At 49.3% G+C, this 15,926-nt stretch overlaps 2 protein-coding genes and 1 non-coding gene across 3 annotated transcripts; 2 read left to right on the top strand and 1 right to left on the bottom strand.

Moving 5' to 3' along the window:
- Positions 1 to 286: 286 nt before the first annotated feature.
- On the bottom strand, positions 287 to 7,140 carry IMP4 (IMP U3 small nucleolar ribonucleoprotein 4). The gene is made up of 11 exons (XM_059927763.1): positions 7,026 to 7,140; positions 6,485 to 6,601; positions 6,231 to 6,339; positions 4,529 to 4,612; positions 3,721 to 3,830; positions 3,510 to 3,642; positions 3,270 to 3,424; positions 3,093 to 3,187; positions 2,900 to 2,973; positions 2,658 to 2,819; positions 287 to 514 (listed from the first exon to the last, which is right to left on the bottom strand). Exons 2-10 carry the CDS (start codon positions 6,485 to 6,487, stop codon positions 2,707 to 2,709), a joined length of 876 nt encoding a protein of 291 aa, XP_059783746.1. The 5' UTR covers positions 6,488 to 6,601; positions 7,026 to 7,140; the 3' UTR covers positions 287 to 514; positions 2,658 to 2,706.
- Positions 7,141 to 7,243: 103 nt separating this feature from the next.
- CCDC115 (coiled-coil domain containing 115) lies at positions 7,244 to 11,476 on the top strand. Its single transcript, XM_059927765.1, has 5 exons — positions 7,244 to 7,398; positions 7,470 to 7,573; positions 7,661 to 7,743; positions 8,401 to 8,532; positions 10,076 to 11,476. Exons 1-5 carry the CDS (start codon positions 7,288 to 7,290, stop codon positions 10,186 to 10,188), a joined length of 543 nt encoding a protein of 180 aa, XP_059783748.1. The 5' UTR covers positions 7,244 to 7,287; the 3' UTR covers positions 10,189 to 11,476.
- A 695-nt stretch (positions 11,477 to 12,171) lies between these two features.
- On the top strand, positions 12,172 to 12,243 carry TRNAE-UUC (transfer RNA glutamic acid (anticodon UUC)). The gene has a single exon. It is a non-coding gene; the product is annotated as a tRNA-Glu (tRNA).
- The last annotated feature ends 3,683 nt before the right edge of the window (positions 12,244 to 15,926 follow it).

The following is a 15,926-nucleotide window of genomic DNA, read 5'->3' as shown; positions in this document are numbered from 1 at the left end:
ATAAAAGACTTAGAACTTATACACACATGCTCGTAACAGCATTATCAAAATAGTCCAAAAGTGAAAAACAAACCAAATTTCATAAACTGATGGATAAATAAGGTATACACACGCAATAGAATACTGTTTAGCAATAAAAAAAGGAATGAAGTACTGACACATGCTACAACATGGATAAATTTTGAAAACAATGCTAAATAACACCACATATGGTATGATTCCGTTCCATTACCGAGTCGAAGTTCATACTGCTCGCCGCACTACAGGCCAATAATCGAGAGACGAGTTGTTGGGACAAGGAATAAGACTTTATTTGGAAAGCCAGCAAACCGAGAAGATGGTGGGCTCGTGCCCCGAAGAAACATCTTGCCTGAGTTAGAATTCAGGCTCCTTTTATACTAAAAGAGGAGGAAGTAAAATCAAACACTTCCTGGTTCCCATCAGCCTCTGGAGAGGATGTGTTAATTTCTTCCTCCCTGCAGTCATTTACAGGCGGACCTGGTCAGGATGTTTCCTGTGAGTTAAACAAAGGTATTTTAGCTCACTACCTGGGAAGCAGGGTTCCCAGAGATGAGCCATTATGTATAACTCAAGCTTATCGGCAACATCCCTTTAGTGATTAGCTTGTAATAGAATACAAAATGTTCTTCCCTATTACAGTTCCTACGGAATGTCCAGAATAGGCAAGCCTATAGAAACCAAAAGTAGATTAGTGGCTACAAGGGGCTGGGGGCTGAGAGTTGGGAGGTGGTTGGAGAGGAATGGGAAGTGACAGCTAAAGAGTATGGAGTTTCTTTTAGGAGGGACAAAAATGCTCTAAAATTAGACTGTGGTGATGGTTGTACAACCCTGTAAATATGATAAAAAAAATATTTAATTGTACACTTTAAACAGGTGAACTGTGTGGGACATGCATTATATCTCAATAAAGCTGTTTTAAAAAAGACAAGCGGGGGCTTCCCTGGTGGTGCATTGGTTGAGAATCTGCCTGCTAATGCAGGGGACACGGGTTCGAGCCCTGGTCTGGGAAGATCCCACATGCCGCGGAGCAACTAGGCCCGTGAGCTACAACCACTGAGCCTACGCGTCTGGAGCCTGTGCTCCGCAACAAGAGAGGCCACGATAGTGAGAGGCCGGCGCACCGCGATGAAGAGTGGCCCCCACTTGCCGCAACTAAAGAAAGCCCTCGCACAGAAACGAAGACCCAACACAGCCATAAAATAATAAATTAAATAAATAAATAAAGAGAAAAAGATGGTTCAATTTTAAAAAATAAACAAATAAAATAAAAAAGACAAGAGACTTGTCAATCATTTGCAATGAATGGACCTAAGTTGGATCCTAGTTCAAACAAACATAACGTAATCAGGGAAAACTGAACATTAACATGTAGAACTCGGAATAATTGTTGATTTTTTAGGTGCGACAATGGTATTGTTATTCCTGTTGAGTCTTATCTTTCAGAGATATATTGAAATATTTATGGATGAAATGATATGGTGTATGGGATTTGCTTCAAAATAAACGAATGGAGTGGATAAAGGGAGTGGGTGGGGCTATGAAGGAAACCAGACTGGTCAACATTGAGGTGGGTTCATGGACTCACTGTACAGTCCTCTCAGCTCTTATGTTTGGAATTCTCCACAATTAAAAGACTTAAAACAAGCAATCAACATAGAGGTGAACAACTGTTTCTATAAAGATCTAACAGGTCACAGAGAATACACATACAGTAATAGCCAATGAGTATTTGAAGATGCATAACCTCTGTCATAATTAAAGAAATGCAAATTCAACTGAGGACCCATTTTGCACCTAGAGCTCGGGCAAGATGCAAAGTCTGACAGTCCACAGTGCCGACAAGGACACAGGAAACACTCAGATCTGCTGATAGTGGCTGGGAGAGACAGCCTCTTGGAGGACAATTCTGCAGCATCTATCATCATTTTCAAGACACAATTCCACTTGCAGTAGTTTACTCATCAGATATACTCGCATAAATATGCACAGAGGGATGTTCAATGTTCTTGAAGCAATGTTTGTGGTAGTAAAAACAGGAAACAACTTGAGTGTGCGACCATCAAAGAGTGGTGAATCCACACATACCAGACATCCTAGACAACCTAGAAATATTCTCGGTAATCCAGGGAGAGCCTAAGGAGATCCCTAAAGGGAAAGATGGTCATTATAAAGCTTTCCACTGCTGGTGAGTCCAAGTGCACTGGGTTCTCTGAGGAACTTTAATTACACTCAAAGGAGGCCACAATGAAGTGAATAAATGGTTTGCCTCGTTTATTTTCTGCCTGTCCCTGGCTGAGAGCTGGCCCCAGCGCCAAGCCCTGCTCTAAGTGAGACTTCCGTGCTCACATTATTATCCCCACTCCCAGATGATGAAGTCACAGGGCCCTGACTCCTGAGTGACAGAGAGCAGCACCAAATCTCCCAGGGTAGCACCAAACCCTCTGTGGCCCAGGGACAAGCCAGCACATCAGGCCTGCCTTGTCCTAGACATGATGTCACCACCAGGCCTGAGAATGTCCCAGAGCTATCAGGTCCCCAGCTGAGGAGACCCCACATCCTTCACGCTCAGCCTGACAGCCCTGTCCTGGCCACTCAGAGGCTAGCAGGGTGCTGTGGCAAACAGACTTTATTCTGACCTCTCCCCAGCTCCCGGGTCCAGGTCCACATCCTGACTGGTGAGTGGGCTCACTCGGCACTCAGGAAGACCCGCTTGTGTGCAGTGTTGGTGTAGGGGTGCCAGCGCCACTCCACGTCTGCTGTGGCCTCCTGTTCCAGCGTGCCCAGACGGATCATGTACACTGGCGGAGGGGGATGAGATATGGTCACTTACACAGCCAGCATGCCCCCCACCAGATGTGAGATAAAGCCCCAAACTCACACTTCAGCTCAAAGCGAGGCCCAACCTCGGTCAGCTCCACATTGCGGTGGTTGGTCTTCTTGTACACATGGTGCCTGGGGCAAGTGGGGCAGGGCAGGAGTGAGGGGAGGCAGGGAGCAGCTTCGGGGTCAACAACAAACAGCACAGGGACGCAAAGGTCAGGACACCACTCGGGCCCAGCCCACTGACCCACCGGAAGGAGATGTAGTCGTGCTGGTTGGCGAAGGTGATGACCCGGCGGCTGTCATCTTTGGGCACAGGGAACAGGTAGCGGAGTATGTCGGAGACCTGGGGCAGAAGGAAAAAAAGTGGAAAATGCCCAGCCTGGCACTCCAGGCCCCCAGCCCTCACCCCACGGCCTCAGACTCACCCGCTTACCCAGGCGGGAGGAGAAGCCATGCATAATCAGATGAGGCTTGGCCTCCGACGCAGTGCCCAGGTCGGGGATGTCATGCCGCATGACCACGTTGCACAGTGTGAAATATGCGGTTGGGCCAAAGGGCAGGTGGCTGACAATGAGCCCCACTGGCGGGGCCAAGTAAGCCGTCAGAGACCCTCTGCTCCCAGCCAGCCATCATGGCAGCACCCTGCTCCCTCCCTTCAGTCTTACCAGGTGTGCCTCGATGCTCGTGGACGACCAGCAGGTCAGTGACCCCGTTGGCTTTGCAGGCTCGCACCAGCGCCCCTACCTCATGCCGGCCACGGTTCATGCGCTGGGCGCCTGGGAACACCAACTTTAGCTCCTGCATATGAACTCCCTCTGGTTAGGACTGGGGCTCCTGGGGCCTGAGCATCTCCCGCTAACCCCCATCGACTGGTACCTTTGCAAACATCTTGAGGCGGGAACTGGGATCTCGGGAAGTAGTGATCATGACCTTGGGATCCTCAACCCCTGCCCATCGATACTCATCATCCATGTGGTTGGTCACACCTGTTAGGAGCATGAGGGGCAAGAACTGACAGCGTCTAGAGAAGTGAAGTGCTAACCTGGGGTGGCCAAATCCACCTAGAACAGCACTGTCTGACGAAAGGCTCTCTACCTGCTCTGCGCCAACGGGGTGGCCCCCAGCCACACTGGCTACAAACACAAGTGTAACCAAGGAACTGAATCTTTATATTTGATTTAATTTTAGTTCATTTAAGCTGTAGTAATCACATGGAGCTAGTAGCTACCATGTTAGCACAAGTCCAGATTCTGTTAAGGCCAAAGGTATCAGGCTCCATTCCCTCATAACAAATATTTATGTTTGTGATTCCTTTCATATTTGTTGAATAATGCAGTGAATGAGACATCTGAGTGCCAATGAAGTGCTGGTAGCTGAGGACACAGCAGTGAACAAAATGGACACTGCTCTGCCCCAGCAGAGCCCACCGTCCTAGTAAGGGGGACAACCAACAGACAAAGCAAAGCAGAAAGTGGGGTAATACTGTGTCATGTAAATGGAATTGGGAGCACTCAGGGAGAGGTCCCCTGAGGTGTCATCTGTACAGAGCCAAGAGGGCACCTGGGGGACAGTTTCAGGAGTGGGAGCCGCACAACCTTTCTTCAAGGTGTCTGAGGAATGATATGGAAGCCAGTGGGCTCAACTGCAGGGAGTGAGGCTGGCCCACAGGGTCAGGGAAGGTCACCTTCACCGCCGGCATCGTCAAACTCCAGGGAACCCTGTAAGGCCAGAGCCTCCCTGCGTAACTCGGTGGGAATCAGGCGGTTCTCTGCAGAGGGAAGACAGAGGGGCTAGTGAGACACATGCATGGAGCCTTCAGTTTATACAACACTGAACAAACTTGATGGAAAAATACCCCTTTTACTCCCTTCTGAGCAGAGAGGTGATACGTAACCGGGGGGAGAGGGATGAAACTATTTTTGGCTACATGCCAACCTGCTAACAGTGGTTATAGGAGATTTCATTTACTATGGTTCCTGATTCTCAAGACTTGAAGGGTTTCTAAAATATTTAATCACAAGTATGCACTCCCTTTGTAGTTAGAAAAAAATTAACAATTAATTTTTAAAGAATAAATGGAAACTGCTCTTTCTATACAAAGGTGGACCAGAAACCCTGAAACCCTCTGACAATAAAATCATTAATCGTGATGCTGTGGGTCAGAGGTTTCCTCTGTGAACTAACGCTGGACTTGGCAGAGGGGCAAGGCTGTGGGCATGCCCACTTTGGAGCATGCCCTTGAACCCAGCAGGTCCCTCCAACATGCCCTGGACAAACTCTTGCACGTGGAAGAGAATGTTCACAGCAGCAGGCCTGCCCCAAACTAAAAATAAGCTCCACACCACCCACAGGGAAATGGATGAAGACCCTGTGGAATATTAACCTGCAGGAGCCCCACCTACACTCAGTGGATCTTAGAAACAACACTGAACCAAAACAGAAAGCTGCAAAAGAATACACGCAACCTAATACTACCTTTACAACTAAAAATCGACTAATATGATTTAAGAATACAAACAAGCATGATAATCCTCAAAAAGAACAGCAAGGAAATGGTTCATTTTTAATCAATATTCAATACCGTGTTTACCTAAGTTGGGGGAAATATTTCTGAATTTAAATATATCGATCATTTTTCATTTCTTAACACGGGCAGATAGATCACAGGTGTTTAACTTTATGCTTGACATAAGTATTACATACACATACTTCATATACTTTATATGTCTAAAACCTAAGAAAATCAAAGTGAATCTAAAATAGAGATACGGAGTTGATGTACTATCAGATAGGAAACAGAGCTCCACCAACATGAGAACCAACAAAATACGGATAAATACGGCATTTCCAATCAGGCATGTGCGACAGGCTCTTCATTAGAACGGCAAATGGAAAGCGGGGAAAATATTGCAAAGTTAAATTCCTAATTTACAACGCAAATAAAATTAAGTTCTACACGAGTTAACAGTTTTAAAATACAAGGGACTCATAACAGCACCAAAAGACAGTAAGATATTCTTGTTACCTTGTAGTGAAAAAAGTAGCAAGAATAAAAACGACAGAGGGGAAATAAATATAGAACGACGTGAAATATTTAAATCTGGGAAGACCTAGACACTGTAAATAAAATCACTACGCAAGTTGTAAAATCTGGATACTGCAGCATAAATGACAAGTAATTCACACCATCATGAAAGCGACATTTGCAACCCATCAGGAAGATCCAACAAGAAAGGAAAATGACCAGTAAATACTTGAAAAGATACCACACTAACACAAGTAAATGCTAATTAAACGCGTTTGACACCACTGGCCTTTTTCCCGTTGGGTTTAAACAGGAAAGCCCAAGGGTCTTTACAGTGCCTGGGGGGCGGGGACAGACATACCCTCGAGCGCACGCCGAACCTTGTCCTTCCTCTCCTGGGCCGTTCGCCGAGCCTCCTCACAGGCCTTGCGATACAGGTACTCGCGGCGAAGGCGGGCCTCGCGGCGCAGCTGGGAAACAGCAGACCCGCTCAGACAACCCTTTTTCGCCGCGCAAGGCCGGGCCCGGGAAACACCCGCCCCGAGCCCACGGGTCACATCCACAGCCTCCGCGAGCCCCCGACCTCCAAAACAGGAGCTTAAGCATCACTCCTACCATCCTGGGCGCAACTTCCACGTGGGTCCAGGAGTTCTCTTCTGGCGCCGCCGGTACCACGCAGTCGTCGCTTCCGCCCTCAACCGAGAAGGCCGCTAGAGGCCTCACTAGATTCTGCTGCTGCCGAGAATGCCCAAAGTTAAAATGGCGAACAGTGGCTGGGAGTCGCAAGGCGATTGGCCAGCCCGAAGCTGGAGCAACTACTAGGCGGGGGGGTGGGGGGGGGAGGCCAAGGTGCTGTCACGTGGCTTAGAACGGCCGTTAATAAAGGCGTCGGCCGTGGCTTCACTACCTACCGTGCGAAGCGGGATGCCCAATTAGAAGCTAAAATAATCATAACTGTAGGCTCGAAATAGTGCAGCAACTGTAAAAGCTGCACAGCGATTGACCGGATGATCGCCTAGCGGCCGGTTCTAGAATTAAATTTAAAGCCGCTCCTCCCTTAAAATGGTTGCCGAACAGCTATGCCTCTTTCCATCGCCACTGCGACAGCCGTACTTTAAAAAACGGCCGATTCCAAAAGCGATTCGGAGACACCCACAGATCTCGCCGACTGTCCGGGTGGCTGGTCCCCTTCCGGTGCTCGCGTGACGAGACGCTAATCACCTCCTCGGACCGCTGCTCTGAAGATGCTTATCCTTAAATGAACTAAGCGAGTCGCCTCCACCCAATGGGCGTCTTGGCCCAAGGCTGGGAACGCCCCCGCGGGGGACGGACCTCGCGCGCCTATTGGCTGTCCTTCTGGCACGGCGGACGCTGATTGGGCGACCTGGGGAGCCGGCTCCTGACTGTGTGCGGACCTCATGGCGGCGCGGAATCCGCGAGCTGAGCTGGACTCTCTTCTCCTGCAGCTGCTCGGGGACCTGGAGGAACTGGAGGCGAAGCGGGCGGCGCTGAACGCCCGGGTGGAGGAGGTGGGAGCCTGGGGCGGGAGGGCCGGCACGCGAAGGTTACGGAGTTTCACCGCTCTCCTCTCTCTTCCCAGGGCTGGCTCTCGCTCTCCAAAGCTCGCTACGCCATGGGTGCGAAGTCGGTGGGGCCTCTGCAGTATGCCTCCCGCATGGAGCCCCAGGTCCGCGTCTGCACCAGGTGAGGTCCCTTTCACGCTGCAGCGTGTGGGCAGGCAGGGGCCAGGTCGGGGCCGCCAAAGGTCCAGCCTCCCTTCTCGTTCTTTAGCGAGGCCCAGGACGGACTCCAGAAGTTCTGGATGGTGAGAGCCGGCACCCAGATTCCAGAGGAGGTGGGACCCCGCGAGGCAGGTGAGTCCCCCCGCCCCTTCTTCCCGTAGGGCCCCTTCCGATGTCAAAGACAAAATGCACGGGACAACGGAGGAGATGATTTTATTTAGGCTGTTGCGATTGAGAGAGCACCCCAGGTCTGAAGATCGGAATGTAGAATGTCTCAGCAGAGTGGTTTTTTGCCTTAGACTTTTACAGGGAGAGAGAGAAAGTTATAGGTGAGGTCCTTTACAGTTGGGATTGCTTTGCAATCAGAGGAAGTCTCAGCTGCGCAGAAGATATTTATTTCTGTGTCTAGCTAGTTTCAGGGGGACAAGCTTCTAATCTCAGTTAATCATTCGTGAGACAAAGAACGGGGAGTTGAAGGGTCTGTCTGGCCTTTCAGCATGTTCAGGCGAAATGGGAAAAGTCAGTGTGTGGCTTTTTCACGGGTAAACAAGGGGGGTCATTTGCTGGTTTTGCGATAGTCAAGAGAAAGAGTGGACAGATTCACATGAACCACAAGGGGAAGGGTGGTTCTTTGTAGTAAGCTGTTTTCCAGAACATAAAAGGTTGAGAGGATTTTCCAACCATCGGTATTTTCTGGGATCATGAGCTCAAGTAAAGTTTAACATTGTGTTACTGAGAAAACAAGGGCCAGGTAACAAGACCCCCAACCTCCAGCCTTTCTTTTTACAGTTCTGCGCAGGCGCAAGGGTCTCACGAGGACCCCGGAGCCAGACCCCTCCCCAGCTCCCCGGGACCCTCTGAACTGGTTTGGAATCCTGGTTCCTCACAGTCTACGGCAAGCTCAAGCCAGCTTCCGGGAGGGTGAGTGGACCCTCTATCTACAGGGAGCACTTGAGCACTAATGCCAGGTCTGGGATTAGTCTGCAAAGGGCTTTGCAGGTTTTCTCCATTGCAGACTTTTGTTGGCACACCTTCTGTTTTTTCAAAAAGCATTTATTCGCTGTTGGCAGAGTTCCAGGTTCATATTAGGTGCTGGCAGTAAACAAAAGGGACAAACACCCTCATGGGATGTTTATTCTATTGAGGGCAGAAAAACAACATGCAAACAAATAAGTAGGCCCTAAATATAATACCAGGTAATGAGACTTGCTATGAAAAAATAAGGTAGAGTATGGAGTGGGTTGGGGAAGCTGTTTTTTGAATGGTAGCCTGGAAAGGCCTCTGAAGAGATGAAGGAGAGAGCTTTGGTGATCTGGGGGAACAGTGTTCTAGGTGCAGGGACCAGCCAGGGCAGAGCTCTGAGGCAAGGTTGTATCTGGAATGGCAGAGAGGAGGCCAGTGGTCTAGTGGAGGGGGGCGGGGGGCGGGCAGTGGAGGATGGGGTAGGTGGTGGGAAGCTGCACGTTTTTTCAAGTAAAAGCCACAGGATTTGCTGACAGATCAACTGGGCAGTAAGGGAAGGAGAGGAGTGAAGGATGAGCCCACAGTTTCTAGCCAGAATGCCTGAAAGGGTGGCTGCCCTCACCTGGAGTGGGAGGGCTGCAGAGCAGCAGCCGAGGGGAAGTCAGGAGTGGCGTGGGGTGTGTTCCTGGTACTGTGTGCTGGAGATTCTGGTCAGATGGTTGGCCACATGCATCTGGAGTCTGGAAGAGGACTGGGCTGGAGAGAGAGATTTGGGAGCCCACTGCATGACACTGGTTTTAAATTCCCAAGTTGCTAACACAGACACAGCATTAAAGTTGAAATGAGATAAGATCAGCAGAGGTCCTGGGAATGTGGACAGGAAGTAAGGGAAAAAAGAAGGGAAGTAACCAGTCGAGGAGACTGAGAAGCAGCAGTGAGGCAGGAGCAGCACCAGGAGGGTAAGATGTGCCCTGGAGAGAGGTGATCAGGTGTGTGGCCAGCTCTGCTGCCAGGCAGTTCGGCTGAAGACAGGACTGGCCAGTGGACTGGGTGGTGTGGAGGGCCCAGAGGACTTGACAGCAGCTGTTCCAGGAGAAGCATCAGGTGAAAGCAACGTAGAGGTGGATCCAGAGTGTGGACCACTCTTGGGGGCAGAGAAAACAGGTAGAAGGAGAGAGGACAAGAGCAGTGAGGGGCTGTGATAATGGAGAAAAGAAGGAAGGAAATAAGGGCATGAGACTATGTTATGATCTGTGAATTTTTAGTTCCTGGTGGGTGATATAAGGGGGTCAAGGAAGTATTCTGAGGAGGTGACATTTTAGCAACGACCTGAAGGACATGAGGGTATGGGTCCAGTGAGGTTCTTGAGGAGCCAATGCAAGGCTATACCTGGAATGTTTTAGGAAGAGTGTGAAGGCCAGAGAGGCGTGGGGATGTCCAGAGCCCCCTGAGTCATTTGTCACCACAGATACCATGGTAACAGTCTCTCCTCTTCCTCTAGGTCTGCAGCTGGCTGCAGACATGGCCAGCCTTCAGATCCGCATCGACTGGGGTCGAAGCCAGCTCCAGGGGCTGCAGGAGAAACTCAAGCAGCTGGAGCCCGGGGCTCCCTGACCTGCCACCACAGAAGCAAGGCAGTGAGCACAGCTGTTCTTCGATGTGGCTGCATTATCTCAGGCCTTCTTCCTTCACAGATTGCCCCCCCACCCCAGCTATTCCTCCCTCCTTAATACTTCTCTGGTCTGCATGTTTCCAACTTGGTTAGGTGGGGAAGTTTGAAGGGATAAAGTGAGTAATGTTGAAAGTCACTACTATGAAACCACTTCTACTGTTGTCTCAGGACATATTCATGTGGGGCAGGCACAAACCTGTTAGGTTAGTTCATATCACTGAACAACTGTAACAACCTGATGCATAAATCAGCTGTAGTTTTTCATTAAAGGATGAAATATTGCACAGCTAGTGGCAGGGAAGGACAAGAAGTAGGTGCTTCAGTTTCACTAGATCCTTAAAAGTGATTTTGATGGAGGAAAAAACCGTACACAGCTAACAGATCAGGACAGAATGATTCCTCATCAATAAAACACACACACACCCGAGTAGATGGGCAGCGCTTGGCAGGTTTTAAGCCAGAAAGTAAAAAGGATCGGACCTAGATTTTCAAGGGAAATCTTTCAAGAGACCATTCAGGTTTTTAAAAACTTGCCTTTATCTTTCCAAGAGTGAGTCTTTTAATTTGTTGAAGGGCCAGGAACTCTGTGTCAATTCATATTCCTACTGGCTTGTTGATATTTTTAGCAGTTTCTAGGAGCTAATTGTTATGTTTGGTGGATGTTAGTTTTTTGTTCATAATATGAGATGTAAATTTTTTTCCCAGTTTGTCTTTTAATTTTGCTTATGGTGGTTTAAAAAAAAAACAAACCAAACTTTTTATTATAAAATAAAACACATTACATTAAACTTCACAGACCAAATGAATAGCTCAAAGAGCAGGGTGAAAGCTATCATGAGCATCTCTCAGCTCTTGTGTTTTTAAGTTAGTTTTCTTAGTACGGTTGAATTTATCAATCAGCTGTTGTATGATTTCTTGCTTTGGGATTGCAGTTGATGTGACGGTAAGGGAATTCGCCAGTGTTTTCCTCAAGAACTTTTGTGTTTTCAGGTGAGGTACAGGGTGAGTCCTGCACTCAACTTCCTCTTTTCTACCACAGGTCCACATACAGGGGACCACCCTTATCGCCGATTTGTGATGCCACCTTTTTCTTTCGATTAATCTCAATGTTGTATACCCGTACCATATTCTGGCGGTTCCATTCTGTTTCATTGATCTTAATGTCAGACACAGGAACCACACTGTTTTAATTCTTGAGCCTTTAATACATACTTTAACCGCAGTAGCGCACATTTTCTGGTTGGAGGGAATTTTTTTTTTTGGTCCGGCCGGGGTGGGGCGGGGAACTACGTTGAGCTTGAGTCGTCCGTGAAAAAGCCTAATTGAAACACTGAAAAGGAAACGCTGTGACCGGAGGAAAAAAGAGCATCCCTCCACCCACACAAAAGGTTGAATTTCAGACCAAAACCCGTTACCAACAAAGTGCCAGCCTGTGAGATCTTCAAGCTAAAATGAGTGAAAGATAACATCCCGTTTTTGCTTTTCGAGGAAAAGATTTTCACGGGGAACCCGGTCCTGGGGCGGGGGGAGAAGGGGTGTCTTTTGTTTTACATGTCAGTTGACATCGAAGGACAAGCAATAGCCCTCCGTTATTTACTGTTGAAGTTGGGTTTGGGTGGCGGCCAGGATCCCAGCAGGGTGTGCTAGTGCGGAAGGTGACAACGACTAGCGCCCAGCCACCCTCGCTTCTGTTCTTGGGAACACTTCCGGGAGGAGGAGTTCCCGCCCCTGGGAGGGGCCCGGATGTGCCGGCCGGCGCTGCGTAGGCGGGCGGGTCCGTGAAGCCCGGGCTCGCGCAGCCGCAGTCAGCACGGATTGCTACCAGCGGGAGCAAGGCCTGAGGTGCGCAGACGTGGTGTGGTGGCGCTGACGACAAGCTGACGGAAATAATATATGTTGCATCGAGGAAGAGACTTTTTGACAGTTCCCATATGGTCTAGCGGTTAGGATTCCTGGTTTTCACCCAGGCGGCCCGGGTTCGACTCCCGGTATGGGAACGCTGAATTGTTTTTTTTCTTACTCTTTAAACTTGCCACAGTTTGGCTTTTTTCCACTAGCACACCTCACGTCAAATTAAATGTCTCTCTTCATTTAAACCTAGAGAAATTGAGGCCCGGGAAGCTCTGGGCCCCATCCGTCAGCGTATTAATCGGAAGCGTCGATTTTCATCACGTCATTGACTAGTTCTACCAGTGAGTTACATGCGGTACCATATCCACTACAGGTGTGAGTAACAGTAGTAGTTACAGGTTAAATGTTTACTCCAGTATGTGAGTATTAGACCGCCGCCGTGAAGGGCGCCCCGGGCCCGGCCCCTCCCTCGAGGGCGGCGCTGCCGCAGCCTGGCTCCCGGGCCTGCGGGGAAGGTGGGGCGGCCGCTGCGGAGCTGAGTCCGCGGAGGGGCGAGGGGCAGGCTGCGGAGGGGATCGGAGCATTCCCCGACGGTTTTAGCTCTCTTTGGCCCGGCGGCCGCTGCGTTTGCCCTGTGGTCCAGTGGTTAGGGGTCCTGGGTTCTCACGGGGGCAACGCGGGCTTGCGGGCCGCGCCCGCACGCCACGCCCCCCGCACCCCAGCCCGGGCACACTTCGCTTCGAAAGGGGAGCCAAAGCCACAAACATGAATCAGGAAACGCTTTCCTCCGTTTTCCATCCCTTTACCCTGTCGGATCAGTTAATCCAGGGAGTTTACGCGCAGGCCCGAGGCCCTGTCCCCAGGAGCGCACTACCGCACGCGTGTATTCATTCACACTTCTGCGCGGGGGGCGGGGATTATCTCCATAATCATATTAATTTTTAGCGTGGAAGTTACAGTAGGCTACAGTGGTTTCTGATCTGGCATGCAGAGAGCTTGGAAGTCATTCCTGTCCTCACAATAAGAAAAAAGCTGAGAAAACCACAGTTTAGCCACTCGTCTTAGATCATGAGGAAATTGAGGTCGCGGGGCCACCTGCTGCCTCGAAAACTGGAGAGAAGAGTGAGGACAGAGAGCCAGGCCTCACCAGGCTCAGAAGCGGCTGCCAGAGTCAGCAACTTGTAGGAAAACTCGGAGGCTCACTGAGCGTCACACTTGTGGGTTTTACTCCGGGAGCCCTACCTACCAGGTGCTCCGGGTCAGGACTGGAGAAGAAGCCCCCGGTGCTTCTGGCAAGGGGAGGGAGAAAGGAACCGTTCGGAAACGAACCAGCGCAGCCTGTCCTCCCTAACAAAGGCCCATCCTCAGGGAAACTGTTACAGAGCATACCCAACCTGGGGGAAGGGAGATACGGAGCTCCAACCCTCTCTCGCCATCCTGTGTCACATAAAGGGAGGAACAGAAGCTCAGAAACACTTGTGAAGGTCACAGGCCAGGGGCAGGTGCTCAGGAAAAGACTAAGCCCTAGCCATAGGATTCTAGACACTTCCCCTCCGCCCAGGTCTTACCACCACATAACTAAAGCTCCTGTGTTACAATAATAGGGGACTATAGCTGAAGGAACTGCTAGGCTCAGAATCTGTGTAAGAGGTCTAATGGGAAAGCCAAAGACAACACAAGATACAAAAATAAGAACACCGGAGGAAATTTTAGCCTCTGACACAACTAGAGCAAACAATAAATACAGGCTGGTTCCTAGCCAGAAAAATACAAAAGCTCACACTAAAAGCCTATTTACCTCAGTTCTTTCTACCCGATACATCATGTGTAGCTCTTAACAAAAATTTAAAAGGCAGATGATAAAACAGGGACCGTTTCTATGCCCTTGAGCCCCTGAAATTATTCAGACTAGCCAATCCTAAATCCCGTTGCCCTGCCTCTGCCTCTTGACTTCCCCTTGGTCAGTCTCTGTGTCCCATGCCTCCACATGCGTCCCTACTCCCTCTCTTGGGAATGTTGAGCACGATAAACTGTTTTCAGTGGCAATTGTCTCCTAATCTGTTGGCCTTACAATACCTAAGTAATAATAATAAAACATTGAAACAATTGGTCCAGCAAGCAGAATGGTTTGATCTCAGACCGAATGACTGCTCTTGATTTTCTAACAGGTCTTCCAGATGGCAGCAGCAGGCACGCTGCTGGCTGGCATGTTGTTGCTGTAGCCAGAACTGCTTTTTGTTGCCTCTACCAGATGTTGCTGTGAATCCCGTTCATAAATTTTGGAACTTGTGAACAAAGTCCTCCCCTAGTTCCTATCTGAGTCAAGGTGTCAAGTGTCCAGGACAGAGTACCCGGGGGTAGTTCAAATTAATTGGCTACTTGTGACAGTTGAAAGGCTCCTCCAAGGAGAGTGAGCGGTAACTCTTTCCAAATGCCATGGGATGGATCTGAGCAGCCCACTGGGCAACACTGAGAAGTGGTGGGGCCATCAGAGTCATAATATTCTGTATCTGAGTTGGTTTCTTTGGCTTATTCCACATGATGGCAAGGGACTACTCTGAGACTACTCTGTCTCAAGCCATTCATGGGGTCAGTGTGAGGGCATCCCAGCTACGATGACACCCCCAAGTGTTGCCCAGTAGGGTATTTGCGCTTCCAGAATTTGAAATGAAATCTTTAAAAAAATTTTTTTATTGTGATAGAATATACTTCATAAAATTTACCATCATAACCATTTTTTTCTCTTTTAAAAAATTTACTGAAATATAGTTGATTTGGGGCTTCCCTGGTGGCGCAGTGGTTGAGAGTCTGCCTGCCAATGCAGGGGACACGGGTTCGAGCCGTGGTCTGGGAAGATCCCACATGCCGCGGAGCCACTGGGCCCGTGAGCCACAACTGCTGAGCCTGCGCGTCTGGAGCCTGTGCTCTGCAACGGGAGAGGCCACGATAGTGAGAGGCCCACGCACCGCAATGAAGAGTGGCCCCCGCTCGCTGCAAATAGAGAAGGTCCTCGCACAGAAACGAAGACCCAACACAGCTAAAATAAATAAATAAATAAATTTATAAAAAAAGAAAGAAAGAAAGAAATATAGTTGATTTAAAATGTTGTGTTAGGGCTTCCCTGGTGGCGCAGTGGTTGAGAACCTGCCTGCCAATGCAGGGGACGCTGGTTCGATCCCTGGTCTGGGAAGATCCCACATGCCGCGGAGCAGCTGGGCCCGTGAGCCACAACTACTGAGCCTGCGCGTCTGGAGCCTGTGCTCCCAACAAGAGAGGCCACGATAGTGAGAGGCCCGTGCACCGTGATGAAGAGTGGCCCCTGCTCGCCGCAACTAGAGAAAGCCTTCGCACAGAAACGAAGACCTAACACAGCCAAAAATAAATAAATTAATTAATAAATACTGAATGTTCTCCAGCTCCTGTAATAACCTGCAGCTGTTTGACCACTCGGTGCAAGAGGCTGAATGTTGTCCCTGGAGCTGCTTCAGACCAAAGCAAAAAAAAAAAAAAAAAGTTAGTTTCTGGCGTACAGCAAAGTGATTCAGTTATACATATATATATAAATATTTTTAAATATTTATTTATATTTTATTTGGCCGTGTGAGGTTTTAGTTGCGGCACACGGGATCTTCGTTCTGGCGTGCAGGATATTTAGCTGTGGCATGCTAACTCTTAGTTGCGGTAGGTAGGATCTAGTTCCCTGATTAGGGATTGAACCTGGGCCCCCTGCATTGGGAGTACAGAGTCTTAGCCATTGGACCACCAGGGAAGTCCCTAGTTATACATATATATATTATAATAGTTTGCATCTGCTAATCCCAAACTCCCA

Source organism: Balaenoptera ricei, chromosome 7 (assembly GCF_028023285.1).
Source record: "Balaenoptera ricei isolate mBalRic1 chromosome 7, mBalRic1.hap2, whole genome shotgun sequence".
Classification (NCBI taxonomy): domain Eukaryota; kingdom Metazoa; phylum Chordata; class Mammalia; order Artiodactyla; family Balaenopteridae; genus Balaenoptera; species Balaenoptera ricei.
This window is presented reverse-complemented; position numbering and strand designations above follow the sequence as displayed.

Coding starts and splice junctions, on each gene's coding strand:
- IMP4 (XM_059927763.1), bottom strand. Junction 4,613..6,230: donor GGTTCGGCGTGCGCTCGAGG/GTATGTCTGTCC, acceptor TTCCCTCTGCAG/AGAACCGCCTGATTCCCACC. Junction 2,974..3,092: donor CACGACTACATCTCCTTCCG/GTGGGTCAGTGG, acceptor CACTTGCCCCAG/GCACCATGTGTACAAGAAGA.
- CCDC115 (XM_059927765.1), top strand. CDS start 7,288: ATGGCGGCGCGGAATCCGCGAGCTGAGCTGGACTCTCTTCTCCTGCAG. Junction 7,744..8,400: donor GGTGGGACCCCGCGAGGCAG/GTGAGTCCCCCC, acceptor TTCTTTTTACAG/TTCTGCGCAGGCGCAAGGGT. Junction 8,533..10,075: donor TCAAGCCAGCTTCCGGGAGG/GTGAGTGGACCC, acceptor CTCTTCCTCTAG/GTCTGCAGCTGGCTGCAGAC.